This window comes from Esox lucius, chromosome 14 (assembly GCF_011004845.1).
Source record: "Esox lucius isolate fEsoLuc1 chromosome 14, fEsoLuc1.pri, whole genome shotgun sequence".
In the NCBI taxonomy this organism is placed as follows: Eukaryota; Metazoa; Chordata; class Actinopteri; order Esociformes; family Esocidae; genus Esox; species Esox lucius.
The window spans coordinates 15,471,000-15,485,510 of record NC_047582.1 but is presented as its reverse complement, the minus strand read 5'-3'; the positions used below and the strand labels follow the sequence as shown (position 1 = coordinate 15,485,510).

Genomic DNA, 14,511 nt, shown 5'->3' with positions numbered 1-14,511 from the left:
AAAGGTTAATGCTTATGAGGCATTTATAAGAATAGATAATTTGTTTTTATTAAAAAAAAACTGATGAAGCAACAGCAGATTTTCAGTTCAAATATAGGCCTACTACTCATGAGAATGACTGTTTGGTTTATTAAAAACTAACGCGCTTGACTTTTTACTTTCAGTTTCGCACTTCACCATCCACCGCGTTGTAAATGTCTGTAGTTGTAGCGATGTGCGTGGTAAGAGCTTCCAACACTTTATTTTGCATGTTTTCTGACATGATGAGGTTTTTTGTTTAACATTTGAGTGAACTATGTACATTGTAAGCAACCAGGAAATTAAGACTATTGTAGCGACTATTTTCATCGCTTGCCCCATGAAATCACGGCCACAAGTCATAATAACGTTCCCTGCTAAAATACATCAATAAGCGAATATCATAGCCAATCACTACAGTGGCGTGTAATAACTTGAAACACAATCATTCTACTATTAATTGCTAATATATTATGGACATTATCTAATTATAAAATTAAAATATTCCTTGAAATAACAAGATTGCCAGATGACAATTGTGTCATCTGGCATTAAAGCCTTTTGTTTGTATTGAACATGACTGAACGCAATGTATGGTTTACTCAATGGGGTCTCAATTAATGCAAACTTCAGTTTTTAGTATATTGCTAAGACTTTAATAGTAAATATTGTATAACGCGTATATTGGGGGCGTTGTCTATAGTCTCAGTAAATGTATCAAAAACAGTTTGCCAGTGCGCATGAGCAAGGGATATCGTACCTCATCTTCATGCTGGTCGGCCTCGCTCAAATAAAACAGGAGCCACTCGAACTACCAGCTGCAAACGAACCCCTTCGGCGGCCTCAAGAAAGTAATGCATTAAAATATTTATTTTCCCCATAATAGCGTTTTTTTTTTTAAAACGACAAGTGAACCATTCATGCTTGAGTTATTTCAATGTTATGAAAAATGTGTTGAGATGCTTGGTAGCATGTCGAATAAGCTAGCTAGTTATAGATAGCTAATGTTTTTCAACAAAGCTCGGTCTGTGCATTGCAATAAAACAAAGCACAACGTCAGCTGGCTTAATTGTTGTGGTGAAACATTTTAACACATGAGTTTGGAACCAAACGTTCTAGTCAGAAGTTGCATAGTTGTGGCTAAAACTGTAAGTCACGGGTGAAATGAAATAATATGCTAGCTAGCTACTCAGGCAGCGTTAGCTAAGGCTAATATATTCTGGCCGCCATCTTTTCTGAAAATGTTTTGCAACTGAACACATAAACTTTAACAACTAGCTGCTTTAAGTGTTTATGTTTTTGTACGTCAGTGTAATTGCCTATGGACGGGTTATTCTATTAACACTGCACTGGTCTGGAACCTTACAATCACATACGTAGAGCAAAGCAAGGAGTCCGCGCAAATTGTTCCAAAAGTGTTCCAACTAAGCACCCTTATGCATTTCCCTCGCGCGTGACGGCTATCACTACTTGCTGAATTAATGTTAAGACATGTGTTTAGGCATTTTTTCATGATGCTGCTACCCTTACTGTGATTCAACAGAACGAGTGAATGAAATACAGTTAGCGCTGTCTTAAGTATTTTGCTTGAGGTAACCTTTCAGTGAGATACTGTAGTTAGCTAGCTAGTTAGCCAGTTAAATGTGATTGTTTACGCGGGAGGCTAGCTCCTTACTAGCCAGCTTATGCAGTACGGAGTAGCTAACATTTTACACATTCAAATATATAGCTAGGTTAACATTAGACACAGAACAACATGTACTTATCTAAATATAGTTATAGTTTTTATCCTCAATGTGTCAAAGCAATTCTACTGCCCAACTTCTTGTAACTACGTTAAATCTACGGTGCTGTCTGTCAGTTTTGGGTTGCTTAGGTAGCTATTTAATAGCCCTTGTGGTTAATTGCTATTGACAACCAACAATACAATAGTATTGTAGTACTGTACACCATATCTGTAGCTATTTGGTTAATTTGAAAGGTTGTTTTGATTTGACTTTTTTTTATGGTCGCTGTAATCTGTACCTACAGTCGTGTCAAAGACTTATATGGTTAAAAAATGTAATGCAGGATTAGTAGGTTTATTTGGGAGATATTTGTTAAAAGACATCCAAACATTCCAATAAATATGTTGCATATTTGGCTTCGTTAGAAAAGGTCTATGTTTCTGATAACATTTCCCAGGTAATAATGTTTTGGTTTCTGGTATTGTCATGTTTGTTGGCTGCCATGCTTTGTTTTTGTACTAAAGGTTCATAACTTTTTTTTTAGGTCAGAAGGTCAGGCCGCGCAATAAGATGCAGTTCTTCCCGAACCACTAAAGAGCAGACAGAACATAACTACACAACCCACTGAGGACACAGTTTCCATCTCTTGCTCTGTTCAATACAGAGGTATCGGCGACTCAGAATACAAACCCCTTCCCATCACCGGCATGTCCACTGTCTCTTCAGCAACCCCTGTCCCTCATCAGGGGGTCAATCCCCCACCTCCGGAGGTGACCAATCCCGGTAAACCAGGTCGAAAAACCAACCAACTACAGTACATGCAAAATGTCATGGTTAAGACATTGTGGAAACACAACTTTGCCTGGCCTTTCTACGTGCCAGTTGATGCCGTGAAGTTGGGACTTCCAGTGAGTAGACTTAATATTGAAATTAATTTAACTTCATTTCTAGCCACCGATGAGAAGCCAGTGATATTATTGATATATTTCTATTTCATGATGTTAAAATCCTGTCAGTTCCACTTTATCTGTTCTACTCAATTAGACACACAAATCTGCTTGTTTTACTCTAATTATTGTAAACAGACAGCTGACTCCCCATTTAGTGTGTAGAGCTGTTGTGATCGGTAAACAAAGTGTTCTTAACTTTTGAATTGTTCCAAATAACTTAGAGGGACCATTGAGAGCAACATTTGATGAGGGAATTGCCCATTGATAACCCACTGTAAGCCATGTTGCAGAAGACCTGCAGCTGAAATCTTTGCATGTTTTTTGTCAGGATTACCATAAGATCATAAAGCAACCTATGGACATGGGAACCATCAAGAAGAGACTGGAGAATAATTACTATTGGAGTGCCAGTGAGTGCATGCAGGACTTTAACACTATGTTCACCAACTGTTACATATATAACAAGGTGAGTCTAAGAGTAAATCTATTATGTAATAGGGGACCACTTATTCTGGATTCTAAACATAAACTGTATGTTTCCATATTCTCCCAGACCAGTCTTTTTAAATTGTATGAAGTTCCCATTACGTTTTCCAGTGTATGATTTTCAGTTCCTATTTTTCCTTGACCCACTAGCCTACAGATGACATTGTCCTGATGGCACAGGCCTTGGAGAAGATCTTCCTGCAGAAAGTGGCTATGATGCCCCAGGAGGAGGTGGAGCTTTTGCCTCCTGCACCTAAACCCAAAAAGAGCAAAAGCATTGGTAATAGGCAACATTTGGTCAATAAACTATTGACTCCTATCCCTTGGATAGATCCGTAGATGCCAATAAGAAAGCCCGTGTACTGTAAATGACCACTCTAACCATTGTACCTGATACAGGTGGTTTGGATGGTGGTGAGTCTCCATCGTCCGTCCCTGTCTCTACAACACCAGTGATTGGCTCATCGCCAATGTCTACCATCATACCCAATGTCCCAGCTGTCCAGAGCTCACCAAATGCCATGATGCCCTCACAACCTCTAGTCAAAGTACGTCACCGTACATTTTTCATTGAGTGATTTGAGTAAGTCGATTACATTTGCAATGAAGGATTTGGAATATTTTATATAAGTATCGTGCATAGCTTTATTGTAATCCTACATATTGAACATAGTCATTTTTATCTGAATAACTTGATTAATCTTCAGAATTCTTGATTACCATAATCTTAATTAGTGAAAGCCCTACCCTTGATTAGAACCTCATCTGTGAGCGTTTGTCTGTTTTTTGTGCATCTAGAAGAAAGGGGTAAAGAGGAAAGCAGACACCACCACCCCCACAACATCTGCAATCACAGCCAGCCGGAGCGCGTCACCCAGCCCCCTCTCAGAGGCCAAGCAGGGCAAGGTAATGTCCAGACGAGAGAGCACAGGCCGTCCCATCAAAGCCCCGAAGAAAGACCTGGAGGAAGGGGAATTGGGACAGCACGGCACCAAGCGGAGCCGAATGAGTGAGCAGCTCAAATACTGCGACAGTATCCTGAAAGAAATGCTGTCGAAGAAACATGCGGCGTATGCCTGGCCCTTCTACAAGCCTGTTGACGCTGAGGCTCTGGAGCTACATGACTACCATGAAATCATCAAGCACCCCATGGACCTCAGCACTGTCAAAGTACGCTCTGCAGAACAAAGCACTCTCTTATTGAATAGTTGCACTGTTGGTTTCTGTGCTTGCACTGTTTGCGTAACATTTTCTGTTGATTTGCAGAAAAAAATTGATGGTCGGGAGTACCCAGATGCACAAATGTTTGCAGCAGATGTTCGAATAATGTTCTCAAATTGTTACAAGTATAACCCACCAGATCATGAGGTGGTTGCCATGGCCAGGAAGCTCCAGGTAGGTTTTTGTTGTGTTTATAAATGATCTCTTTTGAAAAGTCAACATTAAGTTGGGTGGTTTATCTGTCTCTAATTTTTCCTTTTCCCTGTCCTCTGTCTTTGTCAGGACGTATTTGAGATGCGTTTTGCTAAGATGCCCGATGAGCCAGTGGAGCTGAGCCCCGGTGTAGGCGGGGTGGTCAGTAAAGGCGACAACTCGAGCAGTGGCGACTCCTCCAGCTCGGGCACCTCCGACTCGGAGGAGGAGCGTGCCACCCGGCTCGCTGAGCTGCAGGAACAGGTGGGTGCGGAACAGGTGGGTTTCAGATCCGAGGTCCGTCCTACTCTACTCCTCTTACCTCAAGTTTTCAGGGAGGTTCTTCTTCCTCCTCTTCTTGCATTACAGCCACCTTATCCAATCCAAACTGATGTTAGACTGAGAGGGAGGGGCTGCCACCTTAAATGCAGTCAAACCCCTCCCCCTCTCCCATCATCCATGCAAACCATAGATTTTTTTCACTGATTCGTCATCTCCCCATTGATAGCACTGAAACTTAACCCTCTACCGCTTTAAATGGTGCATTTCCATGTACCTACTGGCACAGATGGCTTGCATGCACTGCCTGAACAAAAGCCTTTCTTTTAAAAAACTTATTTTAATGTCGTTTTTGCCTGATGGTACCACACAGTAGCTCTTGTCATAACATGGTGTTTTTAAAATGGTTTTAATCTGATCTCATTTTTAAAAAACTTTTCTATCTTTGTCCCCTTATTTCCTTTTGGCTCTCTTACCAGTGTATCTCTGTGGAGCGCCCCAATGGTAGCGGGCAGGGGAAAAAAAACGGGTGCACCAAGCATTTTCAGGTGATTTGCTTTTCACTTCCCGGTCCCCTCCCCACTAACCTCTTATTGATCTCAGTTAATAATCATGATTCTTTATTTTTTTTAGTTGAGCAAGCGGTAGAGGGTTAATAGTGTGGGGGGGGGTTGTCGTAGTGCTGTTTGCTGTCTTGTGGAGCGTTTTTATATTGCAGTCGGTGTGTTTGGGACAGTTTGTGTTGTGTAAATGTTGAATGTTTGTGTCTTCCCCTTCATACGCTTGCTGGCTGACCAGATAGACATCCTCCTTTCTCTGCTCTCTTGACTGCCTGTGGGTTGTCCAGTTGATCTTATGAAGCAGTGAAAGGAGGAGGATACAACTTGTCTTCTTCTAATTTGTTAAATGATTCTCCCCTTATTTACTGATGTTTTTCATTGACTTATGCTCAACACTTTAACTCCACTCCACTTTTGCTTAAGTACACGTACCTGTTACTGTCCAAAGGGATAAAGACTGTTACAATTACATACCTAGTGACATTGTGAATTGATAGTAGTAAATCTTTTTTTTAGAAGGTTTTAGTATTTTTTGTACACAAGCAGTCACTGTCTTTATTGATTACCTGACTACACAAAGAGTTGGCCACATGTTATTGTGCTTATAACATAATACAATGTATTTCATGTATACATGGCTTTAATAAAAGTATTTCCCACATTTGATATTACATTGTTTAGTTTGCTTAATTTTTTTAATTATCTTTCTAATTGTTTCATTCAATCAATTCAGTGTTTTAAAGTGTGTTTTTTTTCCTTATGGGAAACATATCTGCCCCAGATTCTGCTCTGGTCCCTCAGGGTTGAACCTGATAGTATGCCCTTACGGCTGGTCACTAACTCCCCCATCCCAACTCTCCCCAGCTAAAGGCCGTCCACGAACAGCTTGCAGCGCTTTCTCAGGCCCCAGTGAGTAAACCGAAGAAGAAGAAAGAAAAGAAAGTGAAAGAAAAAAAGAAAAAAGACAAGGACAACAAGCACAGCAAAACCAAGCCAGAGGAGGAGAAGAAGGCCAAGTCTGGGCAGCCTGCCAAACAGGGCCAGCAGAAGAAGCCCTCCAGGAAAAGCAACAGTACCGTGACTGGCTCCAGGTAAGGCCTCCCTTTCTCTGACATTTGGGGTTTTCTCAGCCTGATAGTAAACAAAACAATTAAAAGCCTTAACTAACCAGGTTTCCATCAAACCATATCAAGTCTCAGGTTTTTGTCTAGCTCTAAAGGAGCTTGTGGAGTAAGCGTGGTCAGGATTTGCTAGTGGCAAATTTTGGTTTGTGCTAGCAGCGTGGTCAGGGAATGTGCTAGCGGCGTGGTCAGGGAATGTGCTAGCGGCGTGGTCAGGGAATGTGCTAGGGGATTGGGTATTGCCGATGTTGTCCTGTCACCCCACAGAATTGATTAATTTGAGGCCCCTTTTGCTCTTGATAATGTTTAAGACAATACAAGGAGCTCATAGAAATGAATAACACATCCAAAACTATGTGACATGTAGTTTTGTTGTGTTATTTTAAAGCAAATTGTCTTGCAATTCAAAATAAATTCCATGGACCTGAGAATAATTCCACTGCAACCATATATCACACATTCAGTATTTCAGAAGTAGCTTTCCTAGGTATTTATTGTTGCAGATAATGTTCAGCCCATAGCCCATCAACAAAAAGTGTATGAAACTCTGGCATTGAGTTACATGTTTTCGACCAATTTGCAATGAGATTAGAAATTGTCTTCATGATATATATCTACTTTATATATATATATATATATATATATATATATATCGATATCTATCTTTTTTAAATAAAATAGTTGAATATCTTTAAAAAAATAAAAAGGTCTGCAGTGACCGTCTCACAGCCATTCTAAATACAACTTTATGACGAGTCTCCATGCGTTTAGTTATGCCATTGTATGTTTGTTTTCACACAAACATAACATTATCATATATTTATTGATTTAACTAGCTAGGCTATATGATGTATTTTATGTCAACTAAATGTACTTTGGCAAGACAATGAAACTAGTAGCTAGGAGTTGTTTCATGTAGAAAAGAAACCAAAGCTGAATGTTATACCATTCTGACGTTCACTTGATAACGTTAATGGAGCAAAGCAGACCTGGTAGGAGCAAGAAAACAACATGATATCATTGTGGTTAGTTAGTAGCAATATTAAGCTCCCTCAATGCTGCTAAAACATGACAGTTTGCCTCAAAGTATATGCTTGCACATATCAGTTATCCGTGAGCATGACATGCTTAGTTAAAGGCCTGAAGTTATGCAATTTGTGGGAGACAACTTGTCAGCATTAGAGACTGAAAGAAGTAAAATCTTAATTAACTCCTAAAATGTTTTTATAGAGGTATCACCTCACTGAACTCCTGCTTTTTTTTTTTCAACTAGAGCGGGTTATTGAGATATGCTTGTAGAGTTGATGTTAAACCTCAACTACACATTTTCTGTCCTTGTGAGGGTTTGACCTAATTTCATGATGTGTGCAGTTATTCTCCGGTGTAATTGATACTGCCGGAGTGTTAAAAATGGGGAACCGTTTGTTGTAATACATTTACCAAATTGGAATTAATGTTTTTAACATCCTTACTCACTACTCCCTAGTACCAATAGATCGTTCTGCCTTAGCTAGGGTGTTTTTTTCTAGACCATTGGGTAACTGAAGTAATTTAAGTCCCTGAATTTGATTTCGTCATGTCTGTATGAACTCTGTGGTTGTTCGTAGGCATTGTTGTCATGATAGTCATGAAATTCTGTCACGGTTCCTATAGGGAGTCCTTTGGTCCTTAATTTGGCTATCTGACATTTGATTCAGGGTTAACAGAGTTAGCCTTCCCTTGTTACGGCTTGGAGACTTGTGTTCAGTCGAGTTATAAAGTTGGTTAGTGCATTCCTTCTGCCATGTAGCAGTTCCATACTAGACTTCCAGATCAGCGTGATTACAACCAGAGTGGTGTCGCAAGTGCTTCGGAAGACATCTTGACATCAGCTTAAAAACAAATTGAATGTCAAAACATTAGGGGGCCAACCTGGGTCAATCTGATTCTATTTCTACTGCACGTTTGCATGTCATGTTTTACTTATACTCAGCATTATTTATGTTAAACCTTTTGTCTGAAATATAGCTCCATACTCTGGCCTCTGATCTTCCAGGCAACAAAAGAAGGGGGGGCGGGGTTACGAGTCTGATGAGGAGGAGTCTCTGCCCATGACGTATGACGAGAAGCGTCAGCTCAGCCTGGACATCAACCGGCTCCCAGGGGAGAAGCTAGGCCGGGTTGTACACATCATCCAGTCCCGAGAGCCCTCGCTGCGAGACTCCAACCCAGATGAGATCGAGATTGACTTTGAGACGCTCAAGCCCTCCACCCTACGTGAACTTGAGCGATATGTCAAATCCTGTTTACAGAAGAAACAGCGGAAACCCCAACGTAAGTACCAGATTTAGAAAATGTACTGCGTTAAACCTGTTGGAGCCTTAAAATACACTACCTGTCATTCAGCCTACTAGTAAAACTATTCATTAAGTATCTTCTCTGATACATGGAGAAGTTATGGAAAAAAACAATGTGCAGTTTTGCTGCACAAATGGAAGTTTAATTCCAAGGATGAAATTGCTTTCCTGGGCTTTGAGTGGTCTGCCTTCTTTAGTCTCCCTGGTTTTTGGCTTTAGATGTTAGGCCATAGTCATAAGGCGCTAGGTTGTAGCTGTGAAGTAGCTAGCTAACTGTCACCACAGTGGTGGGGGTCCGGGCGGTAAGGCCATGGTGCTCACTGCGTGTCGCTGGGGACAAGGGAGCCTGAAGCCAGGAGGACCTGCCTTGGGAAAAGAGAAAATTAGAAAAGAGGCTACAGCCCAATAAAAACAAACCATACAAAAAAGGTAAGATTAGTGGAAGGGACAGTAGGAATAGCTAAGATTAGAAGGACAGTAAGAATAGCTATGATTAGTGGAAGGGACAGTAGGAATAGCTATGCTTAGTGGAAGGGACAGTAAGAATAGCTATGATTAGTGGAAGGGACAGTAGGAATAGCTATGCTTAGTGGAAGGGACAGTAAGAATAGCTATGCTTAGTGGAAGGGACCGTAGGAATAGCTATGCTTAGTGGAAGGGACAGTAGGAATAGCTATGCTTAGTGGAAGGGACAGTAAGAATAGCTATGCTTAGTGGAAGGGACAGTAGGAATAGCTATGCTTAGTGGAAGGGACAGTAGGAATAGCTATGCTTAGTGGAAGGGACAGTAGGAATAGCTATGCTTAGTGGAAGGGACAGTAGGAATAACTATGCTTAGTGGAAGGGACAGTAGGAATAGCTATGCTTAGTGGAAGGGACAGTAGGAATAACTATGCTTAGTGGAAGGGACAGTAGGAATAACTATGCTTAGTGGAAGGGACAGTAGGAATAGCTATGCTTAGTGGAAGGGACAGTAGGAATAACTATGCTTAGTGGAAGGGACAGTAGGAATAGCTATGCTTAGTGGAAGGGACAGTAGGAATAGCTATGCTTAGTGGAAGGGACAGTAGGAATAGCTATGCTTAGTGGAAGGGCGGGAGCATGTGGACCCAGTCTTGTTTGTTTTATCCTTCTCATTCTTGGTTAAAGTTATTTGTCCGGTAGTCTGAAATATTACTTGTAATCTGTCTTCATTCTTAAAAATGTATAGTTGCATTTGTAAGAAATCTGCCATTTCGTATAGTGGTTGTAATAATTATCGCATACCCGTTTGTCATGGGAGAGAAAAATTATATTATTTATTGCAGCATTAGAAAGTCTTGTTCATGAGGTTATGGACCTGGTCTTCCTTACACAACCTCAATCTCCTCTCACTGTAATGTTGGTTACAAGCTGATATATACATATTGAAGGGTGTGTCTACCTAGCAAAGATCAGGTTTCCAAGACAGTAACCCCCATGCCAAATGGTCAATGTAACATTCCTGTGGTTATCAGAGCGCAACCTACAGAGAGATAATCTAAAAAGAGATGTTTCTGTTCTCATTATCTAGGCACATTCACTTCCAATGAAATGTACATATTGTAATTGTTAATGCTCAGATTCCACACATTAGATCCACCTTTGGAGCTTTTCACTTTTTGTTGTATTGTTGATTTGAAATTGATTTAGTAGTTGTTGTTTTTCTGGTGATAGTATTAGATCTAATTGTTGCTAAAGTATTTACCTCATAGCTGAGCCCTAATTAGTTCAGGTGTCAAATTTAGGCAGGGCTGTGTTAAGTACTGAAAATCTGTAATTAAAATACTTTTGCATAGTGTAATAAAAAGTAGCCGAAATTATTCTACTCCAAAAAAGTATCTGGTCAGAAAGTTGTTGAGGTACTAGTCAGAAAAGTTATTTCTATATATTATAGTAGGAGACCAATAGTCACATGATCACCTGATTGAAATAGCACCTTCAAAAACATTCTGAGGTTTGCCTACCTATTGGCAATGCAAAAAGCATTGCATTAATGCACATGTCCGTTGACATACAGCATGTATCCCAAAATAAATGCGTAACTTATTACCTCGTTGATGAAACAGTTGTTACATGTGGCTACTTTGAAGAAACTAGAATATAAGACATGTTTTCAGTTATTTCACACTTTTCTGTTAAGTACATAATTCCACATGTGTTCATTCATAGTTTTGATGCCTTCAGTGAGAATCTACAATGTAAACAGTCATGAAAATAAAGGAAATGCATTGAATGAGGTGTGTCCAAACTTTTGGCCTGTACTGTACATAACCTCACTTTCAACATTAGATAACTGAAATCACAGGCTATGTACACACACATACACTGAACAATTTTTAAATAAAGTTAAGTGCTGTTGAAACATGTAACAATTGTTTCATCAACGAGGTAATAAGTTACGCATTTCTTTTGGGTTACATGCTGTATGTCAACAGACATGCGCATTAATGCAATGCCTTTTGCATTGCCAATAGGTAGACAAACCTCTACCTATTGGCAGTGTTTTTGAAGGTGCTATTTCAATCAGGTATACTGATGTTGTTTACAAACAGTGTTTGAAAAGCTCCGTTCATAATTGTCATTGCAATATTTAATCAGAAAGTTGCATCAATGTTTTTTCTACATTGGAGAATTTTCTAATAGCTGCTTCTAAAATGTATGACCAATGTTTGCATTGCCATTGTTCTCATGTCTATTTTTAAATTGTCTATAACGCAACCAAATATATGGAGAAAGTGAAGGGTTTTTAATATTTTCCAAAGGCACTGTATGCAGTATACATACTGTACTGTGTGTGTACATACATATTTATTTTGCTTTGATATGAAAACATTTTAAAGGTATTGTGAAAAAAAATTGTAACAGTTTTACATTTTAAACATAGGCAACATTCTGTATGATCTTAGAAAAGTATGTTAGCATTTGCAAGTCAGGGACATACGTATGTTCTATGTTTGGGCCACATCTCATGCCTGATTCTCTTTCTTTCCAGAGAAGGGAGCTGGGTCCGGGACTGGTGCCTCCCGCCTCAGTGGCAGCAGTAGTTCTTCAGACTCTGGCAGCAGCAGCTCTAGTGGGTCCAGTTCTGATAGCAGCGACTCCGACTGAAATGTGCAGCCCAACATTTGATGGGAACCTTTTTTTCTTAAACTTTTTTTTTTTTTATTTTTTTTTTACAAACATTGAATGCATAGTTGTTTCCCCTGCTAAAACATTTTATATGAGAAAAAAATATATAATGTCAGAACATGTAAATCTTTTTTTTTTTTTAAGTAAATTCCTTTAAAAAAAGGGAAAGTATAGATGACTTGACAGAGTTGTTTTTGTTTCCTCTGACGTTCAAAGGGATGTGTTAAAAATCGACCAAACTTTAAATCATGTTGTAATCCTCTCGTGGATGTGTGCCAGATGGCTTTGCTTTTTTCAACATTATCAACATGCATTTCAAAGTGAAGGAGTTGTTGCAGTTTTGAAGAAGGAGCAGAACCCTTCATCCTCCTCGCCACACCCCTGCAACACGAACAGCCATAAGTCCAATTCAATGTACTCGCTGAAACATCATTTTAACGACTCATCCAGCGGTATTTTTCACGTTATAGGCCTATATGTGCATTTTGGCTTGTTTCCTGCAACCTTTTGACTTCCTACAAATCCTAAACCTCTGAATGTGCCTCTGAGTGGCACATTTCAGATTATTCAGAGCAATCTAGTTGGGTATCTTCAGCATCATATGAAGTCAGATTTGTAAGAGAAATTGGGTTGATGCTATTCTTTCACTGCACTCTGTTTATTGACATGGCGTCTTAATTTACAAACTAGCCGTATGTAATGTAGCAAAACAATTCTGTTTGTTACTAACTGGTCTGAGAGGTTATCAATGAAAATATTATTCCTTTTGTATGACTTTGAGGCAGAAGAAAATACAATAAAATTATTCACTTAAGTTTTATTGCCCATAACCACTAGGCATAGTGACCTCTGCATATTTCCTGGCCTGCGTCCTGCCTGATCTACCATCTTCAAATGAATGTATATATGATACCCTGAAAGATTGAACTCCATCACATCAGTCACATTGTGTACATCACTGCTTTATATATGATGAAACATCCCAAACTGCACAAAACAGACCTGTGTGTACATATTCGGTACACTGTGGAGCTGGAAAAGTCTTTCACTTAAGAGTAGGGACATAAATTGTCTCCTGTTGGTGCTCTATTCCAAACAGAGCCGTACTGTGTCCCGGATTTTAATTGTTTATTATGGGGGTTGTATGGTGTTGTTACTATGTACAATGAAAGCAGGACAATGTTGTGATCAATGAGTCTTCCTCTGATGTGTTGGACATAGGTTCTCAAACCTCTCCTCTTGGATCCCTAAACATTTTTAACAGTGTGGTTGTAAACCTGAACTTGCTTTCCTGTCTTGTCAAGGCCTTGATAATTAGTTGACAAGCTGATTCAGGTGTGCTAGCTCTGGAATAATTCCTGGTTCGGTACATGGAACGGTTGGGGTCCCTGAGGAGAGGTTTGAGCACCACTGATAGGGTATTGATTTCTGAATGTAAGTTGCTATCGGGGTCTCCAGTATTATCATTATATGTCACAGCTCTTTATTATGATTTTTTTTTTAAATTCACTCTGTCAATTCATCATATTTTTATCTCTGTGAACGGTTAATTATTCATTAGAGAATATCCCTCATGACATTTTTATTCCATTCTTGTAATGATGCATATGATTGTTTCATGAAATGTATCTGACCGTAGTGTCAATGTTTTGCCTGATGTACATTTTTTAGGCATTTTTAAACTTTTTTTTTTTTTTTAAATACCATGAACATTGAAGCCACTTTGGATTTCCTTTACTGTTAATACGTATATACATTATAGATTTAGTCATATGCATTGTTATTTTAAGCTATGGTGGAAATAAAGATTTGTGTGGTTTTGTGGTAATGTCCCTCATATCGGGTTGCACTTAACTGCAAAACTCCAAATGATCGTGTATGCATTTCTTTGCCTATACCATTGTTCTTCAATACATGCCCTATCAGGTTTTTCTAAGAATTATTTCTTTTAGAGGCAAAAGACAAATTATATATATATATATATATATATAAATACAAATATATATATACAACTTTTAGTTTATTTCTAGTCCCTGGTCAAACTATAATAGTTCTTTTTTATATTTTCAAAAGCAAATGTTTACTTTTTATCCTTGATGTGCATGCAACTTTATTGAAACTTTCTAATCCCTTTTTTGAGCTGTTTATTATCTTTCTGTAAATGTCAGTCATTGCAACAAATCAAGGATTCTGTGTAAGTAGTTATAGGCTTGTTTATTGCAATATGGGCAGGTAGGATTTGATGTGTGGGGACTGGAGGTAGAAGCTAACATTTGATGTTATCGCTAACCTGGAATCGGATTCATTCTATTTCTTTTTTTTGTAAATAAATGACAAAACACCCTAAAAAATTGTCCCCTATTTTTTATTTTTTGTTGACAAGTGGCTTCCTTTTGCGGTTTTCCAAAACACTGAGGAAGACCCAACACATTTCTGGTGGATGAGATCTGGAGATGTGGATGAATCGCCCA

The 14,511-nt window shown here is 39.1% G+C and overlaps 1 protein-coding gene across 7 annotated transcripts; it reads left to right on the top strand.

The window, feature by feature from the left end:
- Positions 1–745: 745 nt before the first annotated feature.
- On the top strand, positions 746–14,391 carry brd3a (bromodomain containing 3a). 7 transcript variants are annotated; one of them, XM_010893939.5, is made up of 12 exons: positions 746–869; positions 2,290–2,653; positions 3,024–3,161; positions 3,332–3,461; positions 3,581–3,729; positions 3,980–4,351; positions 4,448–4,576; positions 4,685–4,858; positions 5,353–5,421; positions 6,298–6,524; positions 8,590–8,867; positions 11,904–14,391. In XM_010893939.5, exons 2-12 carry the CDS (start codon positions 2,453–2,455, stop codon positions 12,017–12,019), a joined length of 1,983 nt encoding a protein of 660 aa, XP_010892241.1. In that variant the 5' UTR covers positions 746–869; positions 2,290–2,452; the 3' UTR covers positions 12,020–14,391. The 7 variants fall into 7 exon arrangements, with proteins under 7 accessions (XP_010892241.1, XP_010892237.1, XP_010892240.1 ...); XM_010893935.5 differs by having other exon boundaries at positions 4,685–4,873; XM_010893938.5 differs by having other exon boundaries at positions 3,983–4,351; positions 4,685–4,873; positions 11,904–12,019.
- The last annotated feature ends 120 nt before the right edge of the window (positions 14,392–14,511 follow it).

Coding starts and splice junctions, on each gene's coding strand:
- brd3a (XM_010893935.5), top strand. CDS start 2,453: ATGTCCACTGTCTCTTCAGCAACCCCTGTCCCTCATCAGGGGGTCAAT. Junction 4,577..4,684: donor CCATGGCCAGGAAGCTCCAG/GTAGGTTTTTGT, acceptor TGTCTTTGTCAG/GACGTATTTGAGATGCGTTT. Junction 5,422..6,297: donor GGTGCACCAAGCATTTTCAG/GTGATTTGCTTT, acceptor AACTCTCCCCAG/CTAAAGGCCGTCCACGAACA.